Raw genomic sequence first — 27931 nt, forward strand, 5'->3', positions numbered from 1 at the left:
CCTGATGCGTGGTACTTGGCAAGGCTGTAAATGTTCACCTTTGGGAGGTACACAGAGTAATCTGGCTGGCCTGAAAATATCTCTCATGTATTTTGTAATTGAATTCAACTGACAACAAAGTTAGCAGAAAACCTGTTTATATTTTCCTTTAGATACTGAGCAACTCTTAAGGCCCATGAGTAGAACTTCTCGTTTCAGGCCTACGAAATTTAAAAGAAAAATGATACATATCCACCAAGGTTGTTCGCATCTGAGACACAGTTTAATTTGTCATAGATATACAAAGCCCACAATTCTTGTATAAAAGCTTGTATTTCATTTTCCTATTTAGATTCATTTGCAGCTTCCGTGTTCATCCATATTAAGATAAACTCGGCTCGACTGAAATAATTTATTGCACCGCTTTTTATTTCCCATGCGTTTTCGTTTCCCTCAAAGACTGGCCAAAATGTTTATGTACTGCACTACTGGAGTTCAAGAAACTATTTCTGCATGTTACCACAGACTGTAAATCTCAACTCTATGTGACTTCACGCATAAAATGTGTGTTTACAACAAGTTACAAGCTGAATATGGATGTTCTTATTCTCTTAGGAAAGTCCTCGTCCACTCTGGAACGAGAAAAATGTGTTAATCAGGAGCAAAACACACAGTCCTTCATTCCGAAAGGGTTACAAACTGGCCACTTGTCAAAAACTGTGCATGGTCAGTTAACTGGTGCACAATAAAGTTCCACCTTCTGATTTCCACATTCTTGTGCTTGCTCTTCTCCTATGCTTGAAAATGAATTGGATGAGAGGCAAGCGGCGTCCGGACGCCGCTTACGGAGACGGCTCCGGATAACCTGTTTGGATGCGGCCAATACCGACATTCAATCATTCTTTACACAGACATTGATTGATTACTCTTGCCTCATTGAACGTCTTTTCATCATACTTTAGTTTGACAGAATCGATGTCCTATTGCTTGTTGACTTGCTTGCCAGAAGACATATCCTATATCCTATACTCACACTTTTTTGCCCTGAAGAAGCCCATGTTTGGGTGAAACGCGTTGGCTGGCTGTTTTTACGAAGTATAACAAGGAAAATAAAAGACAGAAGATACAAAACATTGACATGTGATTTGTTTTGTATTGTACTTGATTTACCTGTGTCATCATATTGCCTCTTATCCAATTCATTTTCAAGTATATATTCACGTTCCACAAGCAGCAGAACGTTTGAGGTGGGAAATATTGCATATTGCTAGTGACTGATTCTGGTGGTGCAGTCTCCTCTGACCCGGCTGCTTTCATTCTTTTTCTACATCTTCTCCTATGCTCTTTGCCTAGATAATTTGCACCAGATTTAGCCTGGGAAAAATCAAGTGTGCAAACGCCTCCAGTGGCACACCTGCCAACTCCCTTCACATGGCCACACTGTGGCAGCGAAAACGAGCTGAAAACCACTGGAAAACGTGGATTTTCAGCTCGTTTTCGGGGGGAGTATACAGCGGATTTCTATTAAGAGGTGTGAAAACACCCCAGGACATCGGCGACAGCCTCAATGGCCCACTGTGTTTTTTTGGGAAGAGGGTTGGGGGCTTGGTGAGGGGCACGAGCTTTCGCCCCCTCCTCAAATGGTGAAATGAATTTTCAAGTTAGCAGGTACAAGTGTGCAGTTTCAAGTCATTTCAGAGATAAGTGACAACGACCAATGGCACACCATCTACGTCTCCCTTGAAGGTTCTAATGCATGCAAAATACATTTGCACGTCTCTGCTCCAATGTGTTTACCACATTTAAGTCAGACCTACTGGCTTTGCCATATTATCATATCCACAGGATTACTTTGCTTACAGGAAAGGCAATGTTTATCTGGACTGCAGAAGAGGATTATGTGGAGCCCAAACGTATAATTTAATTAAGAATTTGAGTACACAACTAGTTATTTTGACAAGCAATGTATTAACTGTCCAGTGCTGTTTATATTACAGTTGTTACGGTTTAGTGTAATTGGGTTGACTTGTTTATTTCACATAACGTTTTACAGAGGACTCGTGGAACTAAGCAAAAGAAAATTCATCTGTTCCTCTTGGACAAAAAAAAGTCAAACGTGCAGTCTTCAGTTTGAAAGGCACAATAGATCAAACAAACAGAAGCTGAAATTGTGGTATAAAAGTCTGTTCTTGGCAAATCCTTCTAAATTCCTTGATAAAGAAGATCATATTTGGGAACATTCCTGTGATCAATAGGACTTTGCACAATCAGTTTCCCACGCATTGCTCCACGATAAATGACCTCGATGAGGTCTATAAAATCTTGCTTGGTTTTGAAACTCCCCACAAACTTTGTGTGATCTGGAGACCTGCGAGTATAAGGGAAAAATGGATAGCAATTAGAATATAGATTGAATTTTCAGACATAGACAGTATGTTATGATTATTTTGTCTTAGACTTTTGCACGATGGCAACCGAAAACATTTAACACACTGGAAGAGGGTCATCAACATAGTCTGTATCATTCCAACTTTAAGGCAGGAGCAGGAAATCGCCTTATAAACCAGGAAAAATCTTTATAAGCTGGAACATCCTAGATCTTCATTTTCTAACTAGCTGGATTTTTGTTTTACGAATTGGTTCATGAAACGTGTGGTCTCAAGAGAAAACAAATGTCAATTCAATTCAATTCTTTCTTTATTCGATTTTACAAATAAAATCATAAAAGACAGGTCATTAAAGATAACATACAAATTTTCATAAACATACTCGTTCTTATTTTAAACCCCCCCATCAAAAAGCGTACAATAAAAAAACAGATAGGACGTTGGAACCTATATCACAACTTTTTGTATTTTGGACAGAGCATGGCGACATGTAAAAACAAATGTCTTAACTTTGGATGCTTATCAGGTGAGTAGGTGATGGAAGTACCAAGAAGAGGGATTGACAGATTGGCCAACTGTTTTTAAAAGTTCCTTTGACTAATTTATTGTAGCAGAAACACGACCTTGTAAACATTCAGCTATTTGAATATTTTTTCTAAGCTGAACATAGCATAAACAATTATGTTCGATAAGATGGATCAAGACCTTCTGGTTTTTCCTCTCGTAATGACTGGAAAAATGAAAAATAGGATGCTATATTTAGAACTAATCATAATGGGGATAATTTAATCTGTAACAGAGGGGAAATGCAGACAAAAAATGTTGAAGTGATATCTATATTGGAATGAAAGACGACATCTTTCTAATTGACCTTCAACTTCACTTCTTGTTTGAACTGCTCTATCTTCTTTCTACTGTCTGATTATTTCATCTCATCTTAAACCCACCATCATAGTTACCCCATCCTGTCCCCTCCCTTATTTTCTGAGTCTCATCCCTTCTAGCACTAATTATTCCCACTTTTCCTTTTTCTCTTGTCTATAGCCTCTCCAGAAACCTTTGTTTCAACCTCCACAAACGTCTGTTGATTGCCCTCTCTCTGCTTTCTCTTTTTTCCTCTTTCTTCTATGCTTCCTGATTTCATCCATGTACTGATCTACCCTACTACAACTACAAATGCTCTTGCCAGTTCGGTCACTCCTCTTTGACACAGAAACTCAATTGCTATCTGATCCTGCCACAACTTCAACTTGTTTGCCCTTTCGCTTTCTCACCATATGGTCACTGGCTTGTCACTAAACTCTTAAGTGTTCTTGTACATACATGTTTTTATTGTTCTGTGTGAAAAGAGCTATCATCTTCATGTTTGGTTTTTATTTGTACAGCAAACAGACACCCAATAATGATAGAGCAGTCCGATATAAAATGTGAACTACATAAATGTGTGAAATTCTTGGAAGAGCTCAGTATTCTAAAGTAGACAAGTTAGTGGCATGCTGTGGTGTATAAAGGAAACTCAGTTAGTAATATCCTAAACATGCTAGAGTACTCATGCAAATAAGAGTGACTGAAGACCCATCAACATCGATCTCAATGTTCTAATGGCGCATGCCAATCGAATTCTGACAACCAATGAGTTAATAGCAATAGGTAGCCAATGTAAGTGCCACAATGCGTAGGGGATACATGATCTTGGTGGGCTATCACCTGGTACCACACATTGGCAGCATAATCCTAAATTCTCTAGACATCCAGTTAGCATTTTGAACAGCAGTGGTCATATGCGCCATCCCAGGGCATTTATCCATAAAAATGTTCTCCAGACAAGAACAGTTTAAAAACGAAAATATAATTTTTCATAGCCTAGATGTAGGGTATATTGGCAAAACAGTGTTTATGTTGCTGAAATAAAAGCGTATTCTAGCAAGCCACTAAAGTAAAGCAAGTGGCAAGAAAAACAGATCACTGTACCAAAATAGGCTGAAGCCTTTAAAGACTAAAAGCTATCTTTACTTCCTAAAGCAGTGATTCTTAACTTTTTTACATCTGTGAACTCATCACTGCATCAGTAGTCGAATCTGGAGACTCCTACAAAGTCGTTATTGAAATGCGGGGGACAGCAGCCTAAGCAATTTCTATGATTTTAACCTCAATTCACAAAAATACAAAAAACAAGCATACACCAACCAAATGCTCAAATATTGAAATACTTTGTTTAATTCACAACTAAATATAAATGTATTTGTATATATTTTATTCATTGTAATATTTATTTTTTTGTAAAACAGCTGCGGATGCCTGATTAGGCCTCTGGGACCACCAGGGGTCCTTGGACCACAGTTTAAGAACCAATGTTCTGAATGAAACACATACCACCAGTATTCAATCATGCAGTCAGTGGCTATTGCCTCAGTTCTTTTCTGCTTCCTATGAACAGGATTTTGGAGCACCACATTCAGCCTTTCCTAGCTTTTTTCAAATAAAAATAAAAATCTTTCCAAAACTTAGGATTTGAATTCATATGACACCTTCAGTTTGATTTTTTTACCCCAAAATTCACATCACTTCTTGCCAAGTGCCACCCCATCTATTGCAGAAAAGCATCCCAATCTTCTCTGCACTGTCCATCTTCATGGCTCACATCTTCAAGGGAAAAGTGAATATTGCCAAAAGATTTCACAACACACTATGAAGAACAGAGAGCAATTAGACTGAATGTCAAGCAGGATGACCTAAGTGTAAGTGGGACAGGCCTCCGGAAGACAAGAAGACCATGGAGAAGGGGCTCCTTCTAATTTAGGTTGCACATTTCTGTCTCGGAGGACGTCCAAAAAGCCGGGGGGTTTGGGGAGAGTCAAGAGATTAAAACACCATGAAAAGCACAGATCCCAGTCTACGCTCAGAGATCTAGGACACTGAAGACAAGTATAACTACTACCAGCCACTGTCAAGAGCTATTTATTTTGCCGTTGAGGGGGCACCCAACTTTGAAGAGACCATGACCCTCAAAGTTGAAACACAACACTGACATTGAAGAATTCAAGGTCAAGCAAAACACTGCATCTACCAGCATGAGGGTTAAACAAAACTCAAAGCCAGACATTTGCGAACGATTTTGGACTGAGGATATAAGAGCATATTTGTGGAGTATAAAGGTCACTCCAGTTGTAAAGCACTCTCTCTTTCTTCTCCATGGAGTTCTCCTCCTCCACATTCTACTCCACCGAGTTCCCCTCTTCATCCAGTGGTATCTCAAGCATATCACCTCCAATGGGGTATCTTCGCTCACGGCCACCAGAATTATCTCTAGTGAGATTTACTCCAATAAGAACAATTCTACTAAGAAGACCAGTCACTCCTCCTATAAGAGTTAGCAGTACTCAGGAACATCATTATCATTGGTAGTCATCACAAGGTCAAGACATTCCCATAGGAGACAATAGACTCCTCAACGGGTCAGCCCCTCTCAAGCTGCTCAGACTTCTATCATAAGTATTTCAACTTCATATACCTCTTTTTTTTCCCATCAGGAGATAGTCCACTGGGAGATATTATCAATCTAACTGAATTCCCTCTATCCCCTCCTGCTTTAGTAGATCATAGATTTATACATTTCTTCCTGATGACAACACCCTCTGTGTTATTTGTAACCTTAAATCAAGGGAGTTGTATAAGACCAGCATTTCCTCGGATTTCAGTCTGCTTGAGCCTCCTGTAGAGCTATTTCTCACTCAAAAACGAAGTATATACCAATAATCATAAGCTGGTCTCTTAAAAATGATTCACCACTTGACTTAGTTATAGTGGTGGTGAAAAAGTGCGACACTATTGCTCCTTCATTTACTGTCGGTCAGGACAAATAAAGTAAGTTCTTGGCCTCTGCAGGAAGGAAAATATGAATACAACAGTTGTTTAAATTAGATTAGAGTCAGAGTGTGAATACACAGAGGACCTATTTGAACGTGTGCATGCTGAGCGGACGCTGGTTACCTCCTCTAGTTTCAATGATGTGGAATCCGACCCAGTTATAACACAGAAACTGTGGCATTAATAGGGCAGGTGAAGGGTAACACGGCAATACTGGCCACGCTGCTTTAAAACAACTTTCTGCAAAGACCAGCAATGCACCCAGTCCTCCCACAATGCTTCACGTTAGGATGACTGCTGGACCACCCCCAACGCACTGACACTGCCTTGCCCTGACCTGCATCAGGTACCAATATCCACCCATTGTCTGCAGCCTCCTTGATGGGAGGGTCTTGTTGCCAACCGGTACGTTTCTCCATCACTTTTGCTTTTCTTCCTATAGGACCTGAGCCCACCTCTAGGAGAAGACCAGCGTAGGATTGAGTTCCAAACCCACAGCTCGCCACTACAGAATCTGCAAGGAGTACGCACCACCTAGAGGTACTGTGCTTGAATCCAATGAGTTTCAGGGATAATAATCTGCTAAACAAGCACTAAAGAGTCTGGCTTCCTCCACCGCAATGCCTTTATTACGTTTTAGCCGTGTTGTTCCTTCCAGGATTTGGCTGCTGCACTGGAGAGAGCAGTGGAGAGGTCAAAGGTGAGAGTGAAGGACACTCGGGACCACACTACCAAAGCGTAGGGACCCCACAGGTAGATAATGCACAGGTTGATAGACCAGGGCCACTGACGTACCTCCACCCCAACTAAGACCGATGTAAATTAGCTTGCGACCACACAGAAGACCCAGTCTCATGTTGCTGAATTACCTTGAGGGAGCGCCACACAGGAAAGAGGCAGACCTTTGAGAAACTGGCCCCAGGGATGGCAGATCCTTACATATGATCTGTGTAAGGGGAAGGAGGTGCACTCTTGGCTATTCAAAGTTAAAGTAGGTGTAAATTGTAATCAAAGGGTGCTACACTATTATAGTGTGTCGACATCACACATTAATGAAACTCAAAACCTAACAGGGCGAAACCCTGATTATAGTGTGCACTGTTCCAATAGAACAACCTGTTCAGTGATAAACACACTTATTTTCTTAATACAAAAACAAACTAGACAAACATTTTCTCTTTGAGAAGTTATTAATCGATAAATCATAAATCATAGTACATTTCTATACATTTGCATCCTTCTTTGCAACAATTCAACACCAAAAGTTGCATTAACAGAGTGAATCCTTGATTTCTTACATCAGAAAAAACATACTCTGTACAATATATATTTTTCGAAACAATTTGTCTTTTGCGTTACAATTCCCATTTAGAGCGATGCATAGCTGTCACGAGGCCCAATGCATTTCGGGACTCACAGGTCCCTTCCTCAGGGGAAATATTCTGTGAACAAAGGAATTTAGAATGTATGTGTTACATACAGTCCAATATGCTTCAATAGAAAAAGTTAAAAAATGAATGTTAAAGGAGAGTCCCATGTCCACGAAAAAAGAAGAGGAGAGAGAAAGTGGAGTGGTGGTTAGTGTGGATTTGTCTAGTGGCTCCGTATTTTAATGTAACCCACGTGCCAGTCATATAAGCGAATATAAAGTGACACCAGAGATAATGCTTGCAAACTGGTTGGTGGTAGTAATCATAACTGCACAGTGCGAGGTGATTATCAAAGTTAATGTGTGTTGTTCATACCTGTGAAATATTTCTATACCATGTATCATAAAACTGCCGGAAGAATCACAGAAGTAGGAATCCTGCAAAGTGGATAATTGTGTAAACAAGTTTATACCTTACACAAGCTTAAAACCAAGATGTTCAATGTTGCCTAACCTATAAACATGAGCGCTAGCCAGGGCTCTACCAACATGGTTACTAAACTTGCTTACGCATAAGAATCGCAATTTTTCAAGACAAAAAACATAATGTACTGGTGTTCGCAAACTCACCGAAGACGTAGATGCTACACTCGTGAATTAGGACAAGGCTGTAAACTCGAATGAACAGTATTCCGCTGAATACGTGATGAAGGAAATCTAAACGACATTCAAAAACGGACTTCACGTAAGACCAAAGTTCAGAATTCGCATTAATGCTTGAAAAGAATAAAGGCGTCCGGGGACGCATTGTAGTATCCTCAGGTCATGTTAACTTGTTCCCTTTCATTCTGTACCTAGCTGCTCAGCCAGTGTGAGTGTTCCGCGTAGAATGTTAGTGTGAGTGGAATGTTTGGATGCCGGTGTGTGTATGAGACAGTTGGGAAGATGGGCTGAGCAGCTAGGAGGCTGCTCCTGGTGGGGCCTGTTCTGGGCTTGTTCTAGCTTGCTGTTACTTCTACTTATGGATTTAATAAACTACATAAAATCATCTCGGCTACATCTACTTCATTACCTGAACATCTGGGGCCAGCCCACTACATTTATGGCGACGATCTGGAGCTTTTCTCACGTTAAAGGTAGTTGGATGCCAACTAAGGATGTGGAGTACAGCAAGACTACGTGCAGGAAAGGACCTACTACACTTACTAACAAAAAGAAGAAACAAGTATCAAGAAACTCAAGTAAAAAAAAAAAGAGAAACCAGTCTAGCAGGAAACCAGTCAAGCACGTCTCGCAGCCCCACCAGTGTCCACTACTCCGGACAGCCCTGCCCAGGCGTGCTGTGTTGTCATCTCTGCGTCTACAGCATCTGGTAATTCTTCATCAATGCTGCTTACGTAACGCAGAAGGACTTACATCTCAAATAATGCCTAATAAGCAACAACCAACATATACTGCCTTGGGAAGCAAGGTACTCTGTACCTGCGTGTATTTTTAACAGCATGCTGTTCAAGTGAAAGTTCAATCTTTATGACTGTCATCTAACCTTTTGCTCATCTTTGTGTGGGTTTTTGAAAGCAGTGTCAGCACAGGACTTGTTTTGCTCGACTAGTGACAGTTTACTTTATTAGTCGTGTTACTTTGGTGTATGGCTTTTCCACGTGTGCCAGCTGAAAGCGATTTGGATTTGGTTTCATCTCCTTCCCTTCCGCATGAGGAGGCCATCGGAGTGAGTAATATTCAGTTTTTAATTCGTGTCAGTGGTCTTCCCTACAGGGAAGCCGGTAAAAACTGCCACTCTGTGTTTCAAAACTTGAAAGTAAGCGCGCGCTTCTCACCTCTTCGCAACCAGCACCTGTGGAACCATTTATGACGTTTTCCCTGCTTGGCAGTCAGACGCCTCGCAGCAGGAGCGTGCCTGCAGCCATCCGGCACACCGTAAAGTACGTGCCTCCATGCTATGTTTGGCGCCGCCGGAGCACATTGAACTCGAGGTGCTCTGAAGTATCCTGCCTTGCTCTGTGCCTCTGCCAACCACGTTTTTCAACGTAGTGCGTTCACTGCTTCCTTTCCCTCAGGGCTTCTACAGCAACATACTGGCTTCTATTGCTACACACAGTATGTCTAACGGACTACCGCCACAACATTTGATGCGTTGGTTGTTCACTATTATTGTACGGATCTACTTACAGAGGACAGTGGATGATGTGTCGGTCACTGTTGGTGAGTGGCAGCTTGTTCCTTCCGTTGTCTGCCTTCCGGTGTCGAAGTTGGAGTGTTTTGTGGCAATTTTACATTTGGACATAACGAAAGAGTAACAGGAATATTTTTAAAAGGCTTATTGGAGCGACGATGACTTTCAACATGAACTGTGTTTCATTATTTTAATCCTCTGCACAAGGTTACATTGCCATCTAGTGTCCCAAGTTGGAATTCATCTTTTAAATTAGAGACCTGTGTGTGGGTTCGATTTACCAGCAATGTTCGTCCTGTCGCATGTTTCGTGGAGCTCGTACAAAGTACTATTTTGTTAATTGTAATGCTTTGACTTTATTATCATCGTAATGACATGCTCTTCATTGTCATTTTTGGTGCATGTCTACTGATTTTAATGCTAAAATGTTTTATTTTACAGGAAAAAGTAGTCTATGCATTTACAATATCTTGCTATTGCTGCATGCCATCTTTGTTAATTTGCTTTTCACACGTACATGTTTTGTTGGCATGGGAGTGGGTACTAGTCCCATGTCTCTTATTTACGCATTTTCTTGTTTCAGATATTGTATCCCTGTCTTGGGATGGGAGTGGGTTCTCAGTCCCATGTCCCCTTGTTTCAGATATAATATCCCTTCCTAGGGATGGGAGTTGGTTTTTAGTCCCATGTCTCCATGTTCAAAATTTTGTATCCCTGCCTAAGGGATGGGAGTGGGTTTTTAGTCCCATGACCCCTATTTCACATATGTTATCCCTGCCTAAAGGATAGGAGTGGGTTTTAGTCCCATTTCCTTTAATGGTATTTTTATCCCTGCTTAGGTATGGGAGTGGGTTTTTAGTCCCATCACCCCACGTTCACAGTAATTTTTTTAGTTAAAGGGGGTGTGAGTCCCACCTTTGTTACGTTTGTGTTGGGTATTAATCCCTGTTGTGTGTGTGGGTAGCCATCTTTTGATGCCACACTGTGCTGCATTTCTGTTTTACATGCTGCACAAGTCCGTGGGTTTTAGTCCCATGTGACTTATTCTGTACATTTGGGTGTCACTCCCAAACAATGTTTATTTCACTTGGGTTTAAGTCCCATAGTGTCCCTCACATGAGGGGTGGCGTATTGGGTTTTCGCCACAGTCTTCTCACGTGAAAAGTACTTCCTTGGGTGTCGTTCTACCCATAGTATTCTAGTCTGGGTATCATATTCACTTGTTTTATGTGAGCTCTTATTTCACTTCTTAAATTTTTCTTTGTTCAGTATTAAAGGAGGAGGATGGTGTTAGTGTGTTGATCTATGCTTTCTTCTTTCCTTCCTCCTTAGTGTGTCCGTTTTCCCTCTCGTGATGTATTTCTTCATGCATCCCTGGGTTTATGGACTCTTTATATCTTTTGTACATTTCTGTATTTATTTGTTTTCATTTTAGTTTGGGTTTAGTTTAGGTCTTATTAATTTTCAGTGTAAAGGGAGAGGATGTGTAGTATCCTCAGGTCATGTTAACTTGTTCCCTTTCATTCTGTACCTAGCTGCTCAGCCAGTGTGAGTGTTCCGCGTAGAATGTTAGTGTGAGTGGAATGCTTGGATGCCGGTGTTTGTGTGTGAGACAGTTGGGAAGATGGGCTGAGCAGCTAGGAGGCTGCTCCTGGTGGGGCCTGTTCTGGGCTTGTTCTAGCTTGCTGTTACTTCTACTTATGGATTTAATAAACTACATAAAATCATCTCGGCTACGTCTACTTCATTACCTGAACATCTGAGGCCAGCCCACTACACGCATATTACCTTCTGCGGAGTTAAAGCATGAGCAAAGGATCTCTGACTCAAAAAGAATGGTTCAAAATCCGGAAGTGTACCGGTCGCGTTTAACCGTTACGTACTGGCTTCTATGGAGATAGAAATAGGACTGCACGTCACCTAACATATACATACACATGTGGGATTTGGAGTATGAATACTCTCTAAAAAAAATAGTCGTAATTGCGTGCCTTCTGTGAAGCAGGATATAATGCTAAAGAATGGCAAATATAATGTGACTACCGAACGTACTTGGTTGTCCAATACCAAGTGGGAAGCAGAACTCGACAATCAGCGATTGCTGAGTGAAGACTGAGAGCTATGCTGGAATGATAAACTGCGTATCCTGGATTCAAAGAGATGACTACTGTGTGCTGTTTCGAAATAGAATAGGTGGAGATAATCCAATGCATATATTGCATAAAAGGGCATGAATAATAGTAAAGTGTTACAGTGGAAAAAATAATATGTAAAATATCGGCGCTAAACTGTAAGAGACTAAGGAACCTTACATATGACACATTTGCCAAATATGGATTTGGCTCAAAAAGCACGCTACTAACCTGAAACACATGGTTGCCTCTACCCTCCGAAGCCCTTTATTTCTTTATACCGTATCACTACCTCTGAACCCCCTGGACTTAAAAAAGCCGCAGCGAACAGGTATACATTTGGGGCCACACTGTCTGTCATAACAACTTCTACCACCTGCGGACATCCTAGTGGACAAGCCTTGACTGCTAAAGTGCCTCTTTTTCTCTTTTGTTTTATCTCGTACTATTATACAATAGTCTGTATGTAAATTCCTACTAATCAGCAAAAAGTCCTGCTTGTGCCAGTTCCCTCTCTGGCTGAGAACAACCTTATGTCAACAACGAAACCCAAGGTGATCAAGTGCCCTAATATTAAAGACTTGATTCAGACACAAACCCCCCTGCTATTGAATCCATTAATAAGTTCACTCTTACATTAGTACTTAAGCCCAATAAACCTCAGGGCTTATGTGGCTCCTGTTAGCCAAAGGCGCTCGTTAACAGTGATTTTACAAAAATAGTTGCAAAATCACATTATAGATCTATGGCCTACAATAATTTCACCTTCCCAGAATTGATTTATCAGGGTCATATAACCTGGAGACACGTCTAGCCACCACCTTTATTGAAAAAGCTTCATAAGAACAGGCTCAGATGCAGCTTCCCTCACTAGATGCAGAGGAGCCATTTGACAGGGTGAACGGGGAATACCTCAAATAATCCATGCCAAGACAAATTTAGAGCCATGAATACATAGTTTTATGGTACACAATTTTGTGAAACCATCCAGCTCAATAAAAAACCAGATGACTTCTTTTGGACCCCATACTGATATCCAGCGAAACGCAACAGCAATGTCCCCTGTCACTATCTTTATTTGCTTTAAGCATGGAACCTCTCCTTCAAAGTGTCAGATCTAATCCCAATATCAGCGGTCCTCATTGCACATGACACTTTTCTCTATTTTCTGACCGACCTCGGTGACTCCTTGCATGCTTTGAAGAGGGAGTTTCTGGACGTTCAGTTAGTGGTGTGATTTAAAATTAACTATAAAAAGAGAAAGCATAGGATAGGGACAAGTGAGAGACGACACCAAAAACTATCATGTTATGCAGTGGGCTTGACTGGGCCCCTTACATCATCAAATACCTGGGCGTGCCACTCGCTTCTGTCCCTCACTGCCTATATGAATGTAATATCCCACCCTAGCTGGATGTTCTGTATGAAGATCTCTACCTATAGTGCCGCTTAGAAATTTCTTGAATTGGTAGAATTAACTGTGTGAAAATTAACTTTATGTTGTGCTTGATTTATGCTGTTAGAGTGTTATCAATCAGATTTCCCCAAGATGTTATCCAAACCATACAGAAGATGATTTCCACAATCATCTGGAACAACAAACCACCACGAATTTCCAGATAGGTGCTGTATGGATACCTGTGCCCCTTATGTTCACAGGTATATTCTGGCTGCCCAGATTGCCATGGCCTTAGAACAGGTATCTTTTACTACAAATCCCTGGGTGCAGTTGAAGCAGTCGTCGTGCAAAGGTCTGTTGAAGCACCTCCTGTGGCTCCTACTAAGATCTTACAGATTGCCAATCCTGTGTTGTTCCACCACGACCACACTCTTCTATTGGCAGGTGGCACTCTGATCGAAATCTGTCACTTTATACCCTTCGACTCACTCCTCTGTAATGGGAAATCCAGATTTCTTACCAGGCACAACAGAAAGACTACTAAAGCACTGGAGAGAGCAGCCCAACCATACACTCAAATAAGTTTATGTCGTTGTTGTGGTTATGTTAAAGACACTGAGCTGTATGTTTGGATTTTATCTGAGGTGGATTAAGATCACTAGAGCCTGTACCTTGTTGGAATCGAGGGATTGAGTATTTTCACTTCTTGAAACATAATCCTGCTAAAACGTGATTTTTATCTTTCACTTTTCAGTTTTTACTTTTGGTGTAATTGATAACTGGTTTGCAGCTGTTTTCAATTGTAGGCATTTCTCCACGTTTGGTCTATTGTGATAATTCGGTTTCATTCTCAATTAAAATCCTAATTTTACATTTTGTATTTCTGCTTTATGGAGGGCTGCCTTCTTCAACTATCTTTGCCAAATCAAATAATTTTTTCTTTCTCATGCTGACTTTTGTACTGCCTTTCAGGATATGCTTCTTTTACTGTTGGTTCTCCTATACTGGCATCCCGCTAACCTATGCTTCCCTTTTCAGCACATGCCAACCCAAGTACATACATTTGTTCATATCCGATACATACCTATTAAACTGCAACAGAGACTGTTAGGCTTAGGAAGCCTTTTCAAAGTTTGCTACAGTATTTTGAATACGTTTGTTGCTGGATAACCCACTTACTTGGGAGGTAAGATGCAATTTTTAAAGAGACTGGACAATAAGATAGGAACTTGAAGAAAGGAAGATTTGACCACACTGCACAATAATTTAAATGCGTAGTGCTTTTGAAAATTTGTGGAGATATTTTTGTTTCACTCTGGTGATAACTCTGAATTATAAATTAAAAATCATTAAGGAGAACTGAAGCTTAATGGACAATTAAAGTGCTATATTAGGAGGAATGCATCCGATAATGGCCAAGACCATGTATAGAAGCACAGAGGAAGGAAGACTCTTCCTTAAAGATTGGATTGATAAATGTTACATTTTGGCTTTAACCACTGAGCGAATCAATGGTCTTTAGGAAAAAGTATCAATATATTCCTGATGTTAAATTAATGAGTGGTTACATTAAATTCTAAATAGAACTGCTATTAACTTAAGCGGTGGGAGGGAGATACTCCAAGAATTTTTGAGGAAGTAGTTTGCAATAAATAAAATAATATGAAACTGTTTTTTGTTTACATCAAATAAACCACTGTGAAACATTAGCAGATTTAAATGCAGAAACAATCCATGCGGAGTATAATACAAACACAGAAGTTCAAAACGGTAGAAAATACTTTGTGGTGACATCAGATTCGTCGGCTGGTGTTGCATGGAGGCCACAAAAAAAAAAAATACTTTAAGGCATTTCCCCCTAAGGAAGAACTTTGAAAATGTAGTACAATTTTGGTAACTGGTTTACACATGTACTCTTCTAGATTGCTTCAGAAACCGGTCATCTGTTTCATATGTTCTAGTAGATGTGAAGAAAATACATTATTCTGACAAAACTGAAACGCAGTACCTGGTAATGGCTTTTTCACATTCAATGCTACATTCAAGTCAGGGGTAACCTTTATTCCTTTAGGAAAGAATAATAGTTTTTCGTATTTACACATGCACAACTCCCCCTCAGACTCTGGGGCAGGATGGAACAATAAATTCAACCTATATATTGGATAATAAAAAACAAAAAATTCCAATATAGTTGAGAAAAAAGTTATTTTTTTAAAAATGTGGAGAAGACAATACGAGGATAAAACAATTTCAGTAAAGGCAATAATAATCTATCCATAACCCTCTATTTTGAAGCGACCAAGACCATGTGCTGTGTATCAATTTTCCTGTCCCGGATATTAACACATTTGGAAAATATACGACAATGAGAGAGATTTATTAACCTCTCATTCGAAGTACGGTATCGTTAGGGAAGCATTTTCAATCAAGTGAGTAAAAAATAGAAAGTTTCACTGGGAAAATTGATGTTTCCGGCCAAGCTCTGCATTGTGTTAGATGGCAGGACCCACATTTGTGAGGACCCCCAAATGGCCTGGGACTGGATTGAGGCTTATCGCACCGAAAAACCGGGGCCAACACTGAAACCCAAACGAACAGCAAGGGACCGGGGGCCCACGAGGCGCTCCCAGAGGCGATCGGAGCGTATTGGGGCGAAGGAATCAAGCTCTTTGCAGACTGAGCGGGAGAGAGAATCAGCGTTGCAAGCGCTGGTGGAGATCGCCCAGAAAAGTGGCTCCCACTAAGAAGGATCTAAATCCACGAAGGGAACTGGGGGTTCGGAATCGGACTCCTCCGACAAGAATGGCCTGGAGCTCCCGGTGGTGACCCCACATACTGCAGATTACATTATATAACAAAGGCTGGCTTGCCTGGGATGTTGTAGGATCGGGCCGGTGCAGGAGGCCCTGCAGTAGGCCAAACTTTGCTCTATTCCTTTACCGCTCACAATGGAGCAAACAAGCTTGTGGAGCCGTGACCCCCCCTGGAGGCCTTCACTGTTGTTGGTTTAGGCCGTTATTGCTTTGTATTTCAGTACACTTGAAGTTTGGGCAGATGGCCGTTACCAGGATGCCCTGGGGCCGGGGAGTTGTTGTAGGTTGGGGATATTTAAGATTACATTGCTAAGTTTCTGTTACATGCGGGCGGTTTCATTCTTGAATCCTGTTGTCATGGTGGGAGTGGAAATTCCTGGGTGGAGTCTGGAATTATACAGAATGGCGATTGCACAACAAGACGTGAAACTACTCAAGTGGAACATAAGGGGAATGGGTTCTATGTCTAAATGCTATAATATTTAGAATTATTTGAAACGCAGAGGAGTGCAAATCGCACTCTGGCAAGAGACGCATTTGGCTCAGGGAGAGGTGGGGAAGTCGAGGAGATGATGGAGGGGGCAAATCTCTGCCATTGAGTATTCGGCGTATACCCGAGGGGTGTTGATATGGGTACGGCCAGGGGTCTCCTTTGAAGCAACACGCACATTAATTGATAAAGAAGGAAGGTATGTGTTAGTTGCCGGTCAATTACTAGGCCAGGAGGTTACGCTATGTTGCTGTTATGCCCCCAATCATGAACAATTGGCATACCTGTCTTCCCTCTCGGCGCATATAGCGAGTATAGCAGTGGGACAGATGGTGGTGGGGGGTGATTTTAATTGTGTGGCAGATGTGCAGTTGGACCGGTCGCAACCCTCCCTGGTAGGAGCACAAGCACATAGGACAGCGGCAGGAATGCGGGAGCGGATGGCACCTTGGGGACTTACAAGATATATGGCAGCTACAACATAGCGGAGACAGGGAATATTCCTTCTATTCGCACTTGCACCACCTCCATACAAGAATAGATGCATTCTGGTGCTTTCAAGTTTTTGGCACTCTCACCCAACACACAGAATATTTAGGCCGTACATTCCTGGACCACAGCCCATTGTTATGTCCTACCGCCAGCAAAGGCGTAGACCCCCAATACCCACACGGAGACTCAACCCCATGTCATTGGAAAATGAGCCCGTTGTGGAATCATTACGATCCACTATAGACGCCGCATACTTTACAGAAAATACAGATACTGCCTCTACAACACTTATAGAGTGGGAGGCCTTTAAAGTAGTAGTGAAGGGGCACTGCATGGGGCAGACTGGGATTCAAAGGGATCTACCCAGGGAGCTCATGGAGATAGAGGGAGAAATACGAGTACTGGATAATATGCAGGGCCCAGGGACGTAGGCACGTGAACAATTAATTACTAAACGGAAACAATACGACGAGGTGTTAGAGAGGCTATGATCGCATGATTATAGAACACACATGGACAGAGTGCAAAGTGAGGTAGGGAAGGCTGTGCGGTTACTGGCATGGCTCGTTAGACCCGAGTCACAGGGCTCTCCGATAACCCGTAAAGACATCCCTGGGGACAGGACTGAGTATGACCCAGATAAGATAAATGGCGCCTTTCATGGATACTACGAACAGTTATACACCGCACCGCGGTGAGCCTTACAGGTGGAGGTAGCCGCCTTTCTGCCCTCTTTGGCTCTTAAGGTGGTGGATGACAAGACCGTGCAGGAGCATGGGGGACCGTTTACATTACAGGAGGTCAGGGGTGCCATTGCCTTGATGGCAGGGGGTAAAACACCGGGCTCAGATGGCCTACCCGCTGAGTTTTATGCAAAGTACAGAGATAAACTGGCCCCTCGCCTGGTAACTATGTATAACGAGGCCCTTCAGCTGGGACGCCTACCATCCTCCACACGGTCTGCAATGGTGATACCGCTCCCCAAGACTGAGTGCCAAAAGGCAGGGGTGAGGGACTTATCCATGCTCAATACCGACTTTAAACTGCAGAGCAAAATATTAACATGAAATATTTGGTTCATCCCGACCAAAATGGGTTTGTCCCCTCCCGCAATACTTCGTATAATTTACAAGGACTGTTCTCAGAGCTCTACCTTTCAGAGGCCAAGAATCTGACACATGCTGCGTTTCTCTCAGTAGACTTAGAGAAAGTGTTAGACAAAGTAAGCTGGGAGTACCTAACTGAAGTCATGCGGAAAATAGGGCTGGGGATGGGCTGGTTGAAGTGGGTCCAACTGCTATATACTACACAAACGGCAAGGTTTAAGACTGGCAGTACCATCTCGCCTGAGTACACAATATCGGGCGGTACCCGACAGGGCTGCCCTCTGTCCCTGCTCTTGTTTGCGCTGGCAGTAGAACCGCTGGTTGAGCTCTGGCGCAAAGGAGGTGAGCGCCTGGGAATATCAAATTCAAATTCAGCTTTATTCAATTGTAAAGTAATGCAATCATAAAAGCAATTTATACACATTATAATCTTATTAAAAAGGTTTCAAATTGGGTATCGACTATTCAAATTAATTCATATAAAATTATGGCAGTAGCTATGATCAAAATATCGCACTTGATTTCATCAGATGAAAATTCACAACATTTTGTTGACTATAAAAACGATAAACGTAAAAATTCCTCAGAACATTATGCTCTTCCTATAACTGACCGTTTTTTTAAAAACATCGCAATTTTCCAAATCATATTAGCATTATCCATGGTTAGTAATGCAATATACGCTGGTCGGCATTTTCTTATCCCCATAGATTTCCGCATTGGGAGAATCCAGACTTTCCTAATAAGAGTATAGAATCCACAAAAGAAAATAACATGGGTTGACTTGAGCAATTATCACAAGGACAGGGTATCATGGTTCAGCTCCAGTCATTCATATCGGGAAAACTAATACGTTTGTGGACCATTCGAAACCTTAATCTTGTTAATAGGAATCTGTCGTATCCTTCTGGTACTATCACTAGATATCGCTGAATTTAAAAAACACTTAAAATCATTTGATTTTCCAGTACTGTGGGCTTTAGTATTTCGGTCGTCAGCCGTGACATTTCCAACATCGCAAGACCTTCCTTTTTTAAATCTTTCCTACGTACCACTTGCATGGAATCGGGATCGGTAAAATACTCCAAATGGCCCAGGTTCTGTAAAAATGTACGAACATAGTTGACCCAGGGTATCGTTAAGGCTTTTTCCATCTTTCAAATATCCTTTTAAAATAACCCTATTTAACTTTGTCTCTTCTTTTGTCCATACTCTGTGCCATAAAAGAACCGGCTCCAGTTTAATAAGATCAGACAAGTATGTTAAACCCAGTTCAGCATGGCACACATAGGAAGATGTTGTTCTAGGTACTGACAATATATATTTCAGAAAATTATTTTCCACAGACTGTAATGACTGGGTATTTGCAATGCCCCACACCCCTGAACCATAGGTTAGAGTTGGAATACTTTTTGCCTGGTAGCTCTATAAAACCTCTACTGGGGGGTCTTCTCCCTAACTTTTTTGAAAACTGGGCAAGTGCCGAAATAGTTCTGATAAAACTTAATTTTTTTAGATCTAACTGCCTGAGCCCATAAGTCATCTTGGAGGAATGGTATTCCAAGATGAAAAATGTTTTGTTGCCTCAATTTTTTTGATCAGCTATGAACATCTCCCGACATTTTTTTACTGCCCCTATCACATCTCATGACATGTCTTAGAAGTATTCACCGTAAGTCCTAGATCATTCATATACTCATTAAAACCATTTAAGACCTTTGGTAGACCTACTTGAGTTCGTGACAGTAAAATCGCATCGTCAGCATATAAAAGGGCGGGAATAGAATGACCATTTATCTTGGGGTAGTCTACCTGTTTCTTAACCAGTGCTTCCTCTAAGTCATTTATATACAAATTAAAAAGGAATGGGGCAAGGACACATCCTTGAGTTTTGGTGTGTCCGGGCAAGATTCTGGATTTTTTATGATTGATATAAATATCCAATTGATGCAAGTATATCAAGCGATGCCGGTGAGAAAGATGTGCTTTTATTTGTTTGTCAGAAAAGAACAGGGATGGCACAGCCAACACGTGTTTCGCCCTCTAAACGGCCATCAGGCCTAGGGCTTCTTCAGGGCGGGAGGTCAGGTAATGGGATATCAGATTGGTTGTGAGGGTTTGTCAACCCGAAGATTCTATTGTCTTGGCTAATGCCGGTGGCGAAGGGAAAACCCTTTACCTGACCTCCCGCCCTGAAGAAGCACAACTTTCTCACCGGCATCGCTTGATATACTTGCATCAATTGGATATTTATATCAATCATAAAAAATCCAGAATCTTGCCCGGACACACCAAAACTCATCCTACTTCATTTTAGGGGGATAGGGGTTTCTCCCCCTGTCTCTGGGCCAGAATAAACAGAAGACAACATATGCTTATTATATGATGAGTAAGGGATGTGGATCTTTTTCCCCTCACCCAAAACGCAACAAGGACACATCCTTGCCTGACTCCCCTACGTATTGGAATTGGAGTTGTACACCCACCCTTAATGTCAAAATGAACTCTCGTCTGTGCATTACAATAAAAGTGTCTTAAGAAATAAATAATTTGTTGTTCAACGCCTATCTTTTCTAAAATCTCCCAGAGTTTGGCGTGTTTGACAGAGTCAAAAGCGGCGGTAAGGTCTACAAAAGCTAAAAACAAACTTCCATTTTTTACACGTACATACTTTCCCACCAATAGGGCTAAATTTAGGCTCTGTTCAACAGTGCCCACTGCTTCACGGAAGCTATATTGAAGGTCGGAAAGGACGTTATTGTCTAGTGCCCAGTCCTTAAGTCTTGCTAATATTATGCAACCCACAATTTTAGTCATTGAGTCTAATAATGAAAGGAGGTGAGGGCCTGGGAATATCATTGAATGGCAGAATGTATGTAATCTCTTTCTATGCCGACGACCTGCTGATCTATCTGGGAGAGGCTGTAGAAGGGGCAAGAACTGCCTTTGAACTATTGGAGAGATTTGGCTACCTGTCGGGCCTTAGGGTTAACCATCATAAGACACATCTGTTTCCGGTAGCAGAACCCTACCCCAGACCGGAGGATCTCCGTGTTGAGTGTAACTGGACTCCCAGTTCCTTTCGATACTCGAGCATTTAGATCTTCTATTTGTTGGAGGACATGCAAAAGGGTAATCAGGGCAGGGCAGGGCAGTACGCTCACTGTGCTCTAGCGTGGCCTTCTGGAGCTCGCTTCAGTTACCATTGATGGCTAGAACCTCGCTGACCAAGATGGTCATGCTGCCCCGCCTACTGTAGTTCTTCGCCAACTTACTGGTGATTTTGCCTGCAGGGTGGTTTAGGCCACTAGATGCACTAGTACGAGACCTCATTGGGTGGACAGGAGACGAAGAGTGGCACAGCGCCCCATGAGATAGGGAGGGCTGGGAGTACCAGATTTGTAACTCTATCAACTGACAGCATAGTTGCAATGGGTGGGGCAATGGTTAGAGGGGGTGAACCAGGAAGGAACATACCTATAGGAACCAGGACAGCGCCCATGTTTATTACTGGCAAAGCTGACGACTCCAGCCACAAGGTGCCCTATACATCGACACTACAGGCTACAGCTTCACAGTGCTGGAGAAGGTGCATGGTAAGGCTACCAGCTATTTCGCGATACTCACCGTCACTGTCACAGAACAACTGGCACTTTGGACAGAGGCAGGGATTTACACAACGGGGGATTGTTTCCAAGACAAATGCTTACTCCTCTATGCCGAATTGGTGGAGGGATACGGAGTCCCTGCTGGCCAGTTTCTCATGTATGAGGTGTTGGTGCGGACTTTTGAGAGGCTGTGGGGCGCAGGGAGAGAGGAGCCGAACACACACACGGTTCTCCACTCTTTAATAATGCTGGGCACAGCCGGGCATTAAAAAAGTGGTTGTTTAATCTTTTTTAGAAGCGTCCTGGTCATCGATGCTAAACCTAAGGGGGAAGTGGGCGAGATCCCTCAATAGGACACTGACGTAGAATGTCGACGTGTACTAGAATCACCTAAGAAGATCTCCCGAAACACCCGCCTTAAATATCTACAGTTCAATTACGTCCACATGACGCATGACACCTCACTGCATACAGGCTGCATTTGGAGGGGAACCTAGAGGATGTCCAAGGTGTAATCACCTAGACGCGGATTTTCTTCACATGACATGGAGCTGCGCGCTCATACAACAATTTTGGGAAGCAGTGATGACTAAAATCAATGGTACGCTAAAACGTACGTTAGACCAGTCAGTGGAGGCCTGCCTCCTTGGTCTGTATTCTAGACCGCCTAAACGCACGGTAGGGAGCCGTTTCATTGATTTGTCCCTGGCTCAGGCCAGGAGGCGAAATGCGATATCATGGAAATCAGCCATGGGACCACAGATTGGCACATGGACCCAGGAGGTATCTAGATGGGCAGGAGCTGAGGGCAGAGCCCTGAATAGAGAAGAGCTAAGGGGCCTGCATAAGCGCCCAATAGCTGAAGAATGGAGAAACTTCTTTAGGGCTCGCGCCCTGCATCGCAGGGCGCAACCCTGCTTGCGCAGGCGAGAGCCCTTTTGTAGGGGGTTTGGAAACTGAGCATGGAATCGCACACGCTCGTGCGTGTGCTTTTCCTTTTGGCATCCGCGATTGGTCTTTGAGTGCGTGTTTTTCTCAAAGATGGCACGCAATAGGCCAAAGGCGGATGCATTGCTCCGGCCATGGCCTATTACGCGCACCAAAGGCAATGTGGTTTCAATTATCGTGCCCAGAAACGGGCGAGATAATTGAAAACACATGTTCCCCTTGGCATATACAGTCCCCATAGTGATACCATAATATTTATGTTAATTTTTTTTTAATAAAAGCCATTACCATTTACAATGCCAATAGCTCACACTTGTTTTCCTTTCCCTCAAGTACTGTTCTACTCTCTTTCAGTCACTTCTTCTCTCTCTCTGTGATGCCTTTCATCCTTTTTCCACTGTTCTTTCCTCTCTCTCTCTCAGGCTCTGTTCATCTCATCTTTCTCCACCTAAGCCCATGGTGGTTCTTCTAAACACACTACTGTAGTCAACAATTACGTTTTTATTGCATTATTAGTGTTACATATTTACATATAATTAAGTACTATTTTTTTATTGAATGGCATGCTAAAATTAAATTACTGAAACCAAGAGCAACATGGAATAATACGCGCATGCATTAAATTGTAGGGTGTATATAGTGCCTACTACCCCTGATGAGATCTCGAAGCGCTCTTTGATGTACATATGTTAAAACTCTTGTCCATATTTTTGAATGTGCTGCATTGTGATCTTCTAATTGCAGCTAAAGTTCCATGTTTCAGTAGGCGTCCGGATTTACAGTGGAAAGGTAATGTTGGAGACAGCCTCAGTCCAAATACAATTTATGCTATTTTGACAATTGTGTGTTTTGTTCAGCTCCATTAACTCACCTCTGAGGAAAAGCTAGTGGATCTTTTTTCTTTCCCATAATATGTATGCAGTGGACGTGATTAAAATTTAATTTATTCAGAAGTCAGGCGGGTATCTTGTCCAGCTGGCAAAAGACCAGCCCTCGCATTCTCCTCTTCGCTAACACTATGTTTTCGCCCGATAAAAGGCATCACATTTACAATGCCAATAGGTTAAACTCTCGCAAATGCGAGACCTATTGCATTGCAAATGCTTGTTTTTAGTTGGGACCATCCGAGTGACCCTAATAGTGAAAATGATGATACTGAGACCTCCGCGGTGCAGGAGGCTGAGGGTGTTGAGAAAGCAAGGGTAGTACGTATGATGGCTGCCAGGGTGAAGACATCCTGGCTTCTGGATCCGAGACATCATGATATTGGCCCCCTTGCCTGCTCCACCACCCCCCCCCCCCCCACACCCCTCCATTATTACAGGCGTCTGGACTGAGGGACAACAATGACACATTACCTTTACACCGAGAGTAACAGAGACACCCGCATGCATTAGTTGAAGATGTTTTATTTGTAAAGTTAATTCTTTTATTAAGTAAGGTGACTTAAGGCATGACAGAATTAAGGGATAGCCAATAGATCTCATGGCAAACTACTGACCAGCAGGCTCCAGGGACTGAGTAATAGAGCATACAAGACACACTCTAGATGATTGAAAGGAAGGACATTAATAAGATATCACTCACACAGGAAAACTGAGAAGGTCCAGCAACCCCCCTTCCGGATTAGAACTCCAAATATGATTGCTTTTCCTGTTTATAAATGTACTGCAATAAAACTTGGCTGACAAGAGCTTGTTGCCCGACTGGGTAATACTTAATCAAACTGCGCTCCACACTTAATGTATACTTAATTCTTGTTCACAAATGTATAAATATGTACGTTTACAAATGCCAATAAAAATATATATTTTTTTTAAATAGTGTTGGCAGTAGTAGTGGTGATGGTGACAGTAATGGTAAAGGGGATAGAGGAGTAGTGTTGATAGAGGTACTGGTGGGGATGGTGGTGGCGATTGTGCTTGTGGCAGTGATGGTTGTGATAGCAGTGGTAATAGTGGTTCTGGTTAATGGCGGTGGTTTCAGGATTAGCAGCAATATTGACAATGGTAATGGCAACGCTACTAATAGTTGTGTTTTGGTGGTAATGATAATGATGGTGTTAGTAATGGGGTAATGGTGATAATGGTACAGAGGCACTACACTGTCAAGATCTCAAGGGGGTATGCTCTGGTACTGTTTAACATTTTGCGTAAACAGTATAGAGAGAATTTTTATTCAAAGTTTAAACAACGTTGCAGACTGCCCAAATTTCTAGCAGTGTGGGAGAATTTGTTCAACATTTACCCAGCAGTCTCCAAAGTGCAGCGCATGAGCAACTAGTTGCTCACAACACCCTAAAATTTTACTTGCAAGGTGTTCCATATGTATATCTTTATCACTGATACACTAGGCAATGAGGATGAGGAGTCTTTCCTGTTTGGTTTTTATCTACACCATTACTCCCAGCTTATTCTTCATGGGATTGACTGGCAAAAGTAGAAAGCAAACACAAGGAGATGATGGACGGAGCGCTGAAACTTTTCAGACACTCAACCCCAGTCACAGATCTGGGTTGAATCCATCATCAGTCTTTAGCTCACTTCACCACCCCAGTTCAGAGACAGCTATATGCAAATCAGTCTTGACCCTGTGCCTCATGGGAACAGTCCAGCCCGAACTGCCAAGCCATGTCTACCCTGGACCGGAAACAAGCATCCTGGGACCGGTTTCGGGCTAACAGCCCTCATCAGCCAGGCTAGCTTGAATCCAGTGGCAAACTGAGCAAGGGACCCACATCTGGGCATACCCTGCCAACTTAGGGCGAACAAATCAAACACAAGGAGATGATGGACGGACCGCTGAAACTTTTCAGACACTCACCCCCAGTCACAGATCTAGGTTGAATACATCATCAGTCTTTAGCTCACTTCGCCTCCCCAGTTAAGACACAGCTATAAGGCTCCCAGTGCCTTGAGGTATAAAAGTTTGATCTGCTTTAAAGGAAGTGGGAATATTAGAAGCTTTACAGAAAAAAGCAAAGTGTGCTGGCTGGAGTATTATGAAGCATTCCAAAAGTGTGCCAATTTGGACATTATGGGACCTTTAAATGTATAGTAACTATCTAGTTATAGCACAGAAGGAGCTTAGTGAGCATTTTGAAATTGACAAAGCCACTAGGGCCTATTCACAAACTGCATTTTGTAGTATGTTTAGTAATACTACAATAGTACTATGCACATACTACAAAATGATATTCACTAACCTACATGTGGAGGTCTCGTATGCACCTCTCCTTTTATGTGCAGTGATCTACCCCCTGACTGCAGAGATCTCCACACATGTATGCCTTTATTTTAGTAGTAAACGTGGAAAGGACAGGGAAGTGGCTTCAAAATAGGAACTACTTAGTAGTAAGTGGGAGGGGATCAGGGAGTAGTAAGGAGGTGTTTAGGGAAGGACATGCACCCACATAAGAGTAAGGCCATTCCTATTCACAAACTGCACTAGTTACTGCAGCCAAAAAGCACTCTACACAGTAATAAATGTACTCCTGCTCAATACTAGAGTAAGTTCCGCACCACACATGTTCAACCGCTGGTCCTGCAACAGCTTGCCATGGAAAATAATACCGGCAGGGATGTAAAATAAACTGTTACATTAATTTAGTTTGACTTTTTAAAAATATGAACTTAATGGTAACACTATAATATATATATGGGAAACATCCATTACCAAGCGGGCATTGCATCACAATGCCTTTACATCGCAGGTATTAAAACGACTTGTGCTGGATGGCGTTCTAACCTAAGGAATAGTATGATTTACTATTCCAACACCTTCCCTACTGTACGTAGACTGGTGTTGGAATAGTAAATCATACTAATCCCAAGTCCAGCGCCCTCCAGCGCAAGTCGTTGTAACGACTTGCGTTGTAAAAACTGCGATGTAACGTACCGCGATCATTTTGATCGCGTTGTAACGTCACATATTCTATATAAATACTTTGATTTTATTATAAAATATGTCAATGGCTTTTTTTTATTAAATATAAATGTAACTAATTAAAAAGAAATTATTTCTATATATAGCTTTTAGTCTTTAATAATACACAATGAATACATATAGACATTTTACTTCAGCTGAGATTTTTTTTTAACTCTTTATCTGCTGAGGCGTTTAGGATGGGCTTTTGTTTTGGTGTTCAATTCATGCGTAGGCTTCATAACTTTCTTCCACAAAAAGTTTTAAGGTCAATTTTGTGTGCTGCCCCCTCATCTTGGGGATTCTAAAGGTACCCAGGGTATACCGTGGAGGGAGCAGAGAAAATAGGCAAAATGTAGCCATGTTTTGGTTTTGTTGGGAAAATGGGAACCTATGCTGTGCAAGAAAGTGTGTTTTATTTTCCTAAAAATGGCATCAACAAAAGGTTTGCTGTACAAAGATCATCATCTCCCCAACTTTTAGGAAGAAGCAGAGTAGTAACCCCCCTCCCCCCCAAAACAACAATTAAATTATTAGATTGCATTTTTACATCCGCCTATCTACTTGCAGTTTGTGGTGGAAACAGGTGCCTAGATAAAATTCGGAATTCAGGAAGGGGTCATTTGCCTAGATTGCTCATGTTTTTTTTTAAACAAATAAATTGTTAAAATATTATAAATAATGAAAATAAGATGCGAAAAAGTTTCAACTGGTGACAACGATTTTGTGTGTAATACTTTGCCCTTCAGATCACAGGGAAATATAGAGTTTGCATGTTATCCAGACACATGCATCATCCAGAGGTAACAACTTAACTGCAGCTTTGAAGGATTTTCCATTATGTACCAAATATGCAGCAATTTCGTACAGAAAATTCTAATGAGGTATGGAGGAAACCTTTGTATATTTTAAATGCACATAAGATACTGAATTTAGGAATAGTGGGGAACTGTACAGTTCTTATTTTGAGGTTACTTATACTCTCAAGGGTATTTTACAAAACATGTTTTTTTCATTGCACGCTAGCTTACATTTGAAGGTAAAAAATCCAATTGGTGACAACAAATGTTCTACTATTCTGTATTCCCACACTTCCTCTTATATAAACCATAGCCCAGTTATGTGGAGGGGCCTATCTACCACGACAGTAAAGCCGCCAAATGTCAACATGAAGACATCAATTGTTTTGCATGAAAAGCAACCCTTTTTGGCAAAGTGGGAAG

General features: G+C 41.9%; 1 protein-coding gene across 6 annotated transcripts in view; it reads right to left on the reverse strand.

The window, feature by feature from the left end:
- Positions 1 to 239: 239 nt before the first annotated feature.
- TXNL4B (thioredoxin like 4B) overlaps positions 240 to 27931 on the reverse strand; it is an 88095-nt gene continuing 60403 nt past the window's right edge. For all 6 annotated transcript variants that reach the window (XM_085622395.1, XM_085622396.1, XM_085622392.1 and 3 more), the window contains one exon: positions 240 to 2347. In XM_085622395.1, coding sequence (XP_085478521.1) covers positions 2182 to 2347 — 166 coding nt within the window. In that variant the 3' untranslated portion in view covers positions 240 to 2181. The remainder of the gene's footprint in view (positions 2348 to 27931) is intronic.

This window comes from Triturus cristatus, chromosome 8, assembly GCF_964204655.1.
Source record: "Triturus cristatus chromosome 8, aTriCri1.1, whole genome shotgun sequence".
NCBI classification, from domain to species: domain Eukaryota; kingdom Metazoa; phylum Chordata; class Amphibia; order Caudata; family Salamandridae; genus Triturus; species Triturus cristatus.